Raw genomic sequence first — 4606 nt, 5'->3', positions numbered from 1 at the left:
TATATATATATATATATATATATATATATATATACGTATCCAATGTTCCCAGTAGAGCAGCACATATATATCACAGTTGTATGTTCGTACTGTTGTCGCTTCAGCGGTTTTCCTTCAAGCTGGCACTACTACCCTTGCAAGCAATCCTGCTGTTGAAAAACTGAAGAAGTTGATATAAATCGGAAGTCGACGAGTGTTATGGAAAGCAGTACTGCTCGAGTCTGATCTATATGATCTTTCAAGAAGCAGCATAAACCGTATAAAGTTATCCTCCGACTGTGTTTACATTTGCAATATCTATTTCTAGGGGGGCACGAAACTCTATGAAAAACGTGCATTTGTCTGGTTATATGTGTTTGCTTTGATCTGTTTGTTTCCGCATCTCCATAAAGTATTACTACATCATTGTTGGTCTATATTATTGTATTCACTGTGTCTCTCTGGCTGTGCATCCCTTCTGTGGGTGTGCTGTGCTGTGCTGTGCTTGTCTTCGACTGGGAAACGAGGAAAGCTGGTTGCGTTGTGCTGAATATTCAAATAACCAAATCAATATACATACAATTACATTAATTTTCGGATGGTACTAACGTGACACTACCGGCGAATCGCAAATGGCCATGCAGTTGTTCAAATTCTTAGTTTTCGTTTCCGTGGTCTTTCTGTTGTATGGCTTCTGAGATTCTTTAGATATTAAGTGATTTCAGATATCAAGTCAATTCTTTTGGTATGAATTTCTTTGTTTCAGTATCTAGTGCAGCTCTCTGCACCAACATATAGTTCGTCTGCCTAGAAGAGATGTACACGGATAAGTAAGGATATTCACGGACAAACAAGAGTCGGATCATAATAACAAGTCGGAAGGAAAACCGCAACCACCATGCGAGGTGGAAAGGCCTCAGAATGTAAAGTTTACACTCTGATATTTCTTCGTAGATTCGCTGCTTTTCATCTCAATGCTCTATCGAGCATGTTGCTCCGAGCAGCAACTACAGTTAGGCTAACCCCGCAGCAAGTGAACCTTAGCATACTGAGGCAAACAACAGCGGTTTCGACAGCTATTCGCTGTGCATACGGGAGGACGGATAAGCGGAATAACTAGGTAGCTAGCTAGATAGCTAGCCACCTAGGCGGCGGAAATCTGCCTGTCTAGGCAGAGATAGCTGCCAGGATGGCGACCAAACCGGCAGTTAGAATGCTGGGAACGGCAACATTTGCAGAGCTGGTTAGATCGTCTTCCGTCATACTGCTTAGTTCGTCTTTTCGTGCAATAAGTTCCTTGAAGTACTCCTCGCTGCACGAAAGACGAAAGAAACAGACAGAAACAAAGAATACATCTGCAGTTGCTGTACGTATTCGCCTCTGAACTCCTACGTAAGGGCCATCTAAAAACACAACCCCAAGGAACCAAACTTACCTAAAGACCGGCCGTTCCTCTGTCGCTGCAGGACTTAATTCACAGAAAAGCAAAGCCGTCGTTTTTGTTTCTTGTTTTGACTTGGCGTATGTATCAACCGCAGGCGACTGGACACAGTTTGCAATGACGCAGGCGATTTTAGTGCTAGTGGCTTCGAGAAGATGCAACACGCCGGGAGCGTTTGTCTTCTTCCATACCTTTTTCCACGCTTCTGTATCCGCCGGGTACGTTTCCCTGTCGGAGAAGCACAAACAGTCAGTGCGGCACGACAAACGTGTAATGATTTGAAGATGGATCAGCCGAAAGCAACAATGGTAGCATGGACGCTATGGTATGTATCATCGCTGTCGCTTTGTTTTGCCAGGAAGACAGGTGGAAGCTGGCTGTAGCGAATTTTGCATCCTCTTACTCGAAATCGGCCAGTCCGGCTTTGAGGGTATCCTCCACCAGTTTAGGGTAGTCAGGACTTTCTGTGTATTCGAAAGTGACATGGAAGACCTTCTTCTGTACACCCAAGGAAAGAACGAAACGAGAAACCAGCTTTCTTAAGTTCAGTCTGTCTCAGATTTCTGTCAGGTCTGATTACGGTTCTTAGAGTTGAGACCTGCTCCTGATGCCTACAGAGCAGAAGTCGTAGGAACACAATGTAAAGCTGCTTTTATAGTTTATGCACTCACAAGGTCTTCTGTTACCAATGTCGAGCACGTCGCCTCAGCGGCATCACTGTCGGTTTTTATTTTTCCCTTCAGGGCGGCGAGAAGGTCGGTATCCTTTTCGACCGTATTTGTCTTAGCAGTTATTTTTCCATTACGGGCCAACTTGGCTATTAAGTAGGCGTCTGCAAAGGAAGGGGGACAGGAAAATCACTGTGCAATGGACCGATCTGCGTCTGACTCAGCTGAGTTGACTGTTTGACAGCAAACAAGATAGGAGACAGCACGAGGGATATGAGAATCACCAGTGGCAATGAGCTTACCTTCTTTCACTTCTACTAACTCGAATCTATATTTTGTTCCGGCTGCCGCCACAGACTGGAGCCCGAAGAGTCCGGCGAGCCAAAATGCTGCTGCGGTCCTGTAGAGGGGAGCCATTGCGACGGAAGGCAAGAAAATTTTAAAAAGAGTCTTCTAGACAAGAGAAATATAAATATTCAAATTGAAGAGAGCGGAAAAGACGGCAAGCAGTTCGGAGTTCTTTGCGTGGTCCTGCAGTCGCGTGGACAGCGAATGGCAAAAAGCGGGACAGCAAAGCCAAAATTGCAAACAGAAGATAAAATTAAATATAATTAATATTGAGCAACAATAAAACAAGCAGAAATTGTTGTGCATGACTTATCCTCTGAAACAAACCATTTAATTTGAACAAATGCAAAAAAACAAGCAACACCAGAGACGCGGCAGGCCGGCAGGCGCGGCAGGTCGAGGTGGTAGGAGATCTCTGTGGGTTGTTGCTTTTGCCTTGGTTTCGGGTTCCGTCTGCCTTCTCATACCACTCAACGGTTATAAGCCAATTAAACAAATCATTTTTCTTCCAATTAAATCTATATCCATCTCCAAAAACGCCTTTTACGAGGGGATACAGCGGGAAGCCCCCCCTCTGCCTCCTGCTCATTGCGGGGGGTGCTGTGGCACCCTTCCGATGCTCTACGACTGGGCTTTTTTGCGCTGTGATGGCCTTCATGTGCCCTTTATCCGTGGATCGTGTTGTGGCTTAGTGCCACATGCAGACAAGGCAAGCAGCGGCAATGGTGTATGGCAGCTTCCTTGGTGTTGCAAACGTCTCCAGAGCCAGTGGCTTGGTTGTGGTGGCGGTCTGAGCGGAGGGTCGATGCTGGTGTTTGCACGGGCAATGAAGCATCATTTCTCCTCCCTAAACCAAAATAATAATAAATTGGTTTATTGAGTTGTTTAATTGCAAACAAACACCGTGGATATACCCCAGCTAGTCTCGAAAAAAATTTGAACAGATGCTCTAGGTCCTACGGTTCAGGGTTTAGGGTTTCGGGTGTTATGGTTTGGCAGTTGAAAAAGGATCTGAAGCCCGATCTGCCTGAAACTGTTTTTTGGATTTCTTCTGGAGTGCGGGCTGGTTACTGGCGGCCAATGATTGGGGAGCATTTACCGGCAGTGTTAATCTATGCGGCGGAGTGGTGCGTGGATATGCATACCTAGGACCGTCATGAGCTGCAGCAGAGTGAACACTTGAGACGAAAGTTTTTAAAAAAACTGCTAATAATCTCCTCTCGATTCTTTAAATGCCCCAGGCATGGCGGTACAATGGCCTGAGACTGATGTTGAGAGGGGGTGACCTCTAGCGAGTTGCAATAAACCCTGCTTGTAATGACCTCTGGGTGTTCTCCTAACTTAGTCCCTATCAGGTTGCGGACTGTGACGCGATAGATCTCTCGTGACAGAGGATTATTAGTCAAAATCCAGTTCAAGTAAAATAGATTTCCCCGTTTTTCCAGTTCAAAGAACTGTCTCCCACACGGGCCCTCGCCCCTTTCCATTGCAAGTCCACAAGGGGCCGCTCGCCGCGGGGTGCGGCCGACCCTGGCTACCTTGTGCCGGCCCCCGTTCTCCCCTTAAATCTGCTACTATGGTAATGTGTCAGGCTACTTGTTAGATTAGGCTAAATAGGCTCGGATTAATAGTTTCCGTCATACTTATTTCCTCGCTCCTTATACCTTCTAATTTATCTATCCGTATTAATAGCATTTACTTGTAGTGCTAGTGCACTACACTGCTGCTGCTGTCTCCTACAGAGCGGTTTCAGATTAGAGCATAAGCAACTGCATTTCTATTCTTAGCTAATTTGTTAAATTAAGATGTGGACTTCTTTTTTCTCTCAAAAGCATTTACTTTTTGCTGGGGAGCCGCCTGTACAACTCTGCGTCGTTGAGTTCAAGGCGGTGGTGCGACGAGTAGAAGAAGCTGAATTTCAGAGTACTATTGAACAGAATGATGAATTATGTTCAAGGAACAGACAAAATATGAATAATAAATAAAAGAGGTGCTTTTTTATGAACGCTGTTGTAGGCAATATTAAATAATAAATTGGGTGAAATGCTTCTCGATCCACATTGACTGCAGAAAGATTTCCTATAAGTCTGTTCTTCGGCAGCTTAGTTATACAAGACGAACCAACGCATATATATACGGTACTACTGCAACACCACACACATATATATAC

At 45.0% G+C, this 4606-nt stretch overlaps 1 protein-coding gene across 1 annotated transcript; it reads right to left on the bottom strand.

The window, feature by feature from the left end:
• Positions 1–1146: 1146 nt before the first annotated feature.
• Positions 1147–2505, bottom strand: EMH_0044800 (uncharacterized protein; the record flags this gene model as incomplete). Its single annotated transcript, XM_013496004.1, has 5 exons — positions 1147–1291; positions 1415–1648; positions 1824–1918; positions 2092–2252; positions 2391–2505. The coding sequence occupies 5 exons, from the start codon at positions 2503–2505 to the stop codon at positions 1147–1149; spliced, it is 750 nt and encodes a 249-aa protein (XP_013351458.1).
• Positions 2506–4606: the final 2101 nt, after the last annotated feature.

This window comes from Eimeria mitis, genomic scaffold (genome assembly GCF_000499745.2).
Source record: "Eimeria mitis Houghton genomic scaffold, Emh_scaff1866, whole genome shotgun sequence".
NCBI lineage: Eukaryota > Apicomplexa > Conoidasida > Eucoccidiorida > Eimeriidae > Eimeria > Eimeria mitis.
This window is presented reverse-complemented; position numbering and strand designations above follow the sequence as displayed.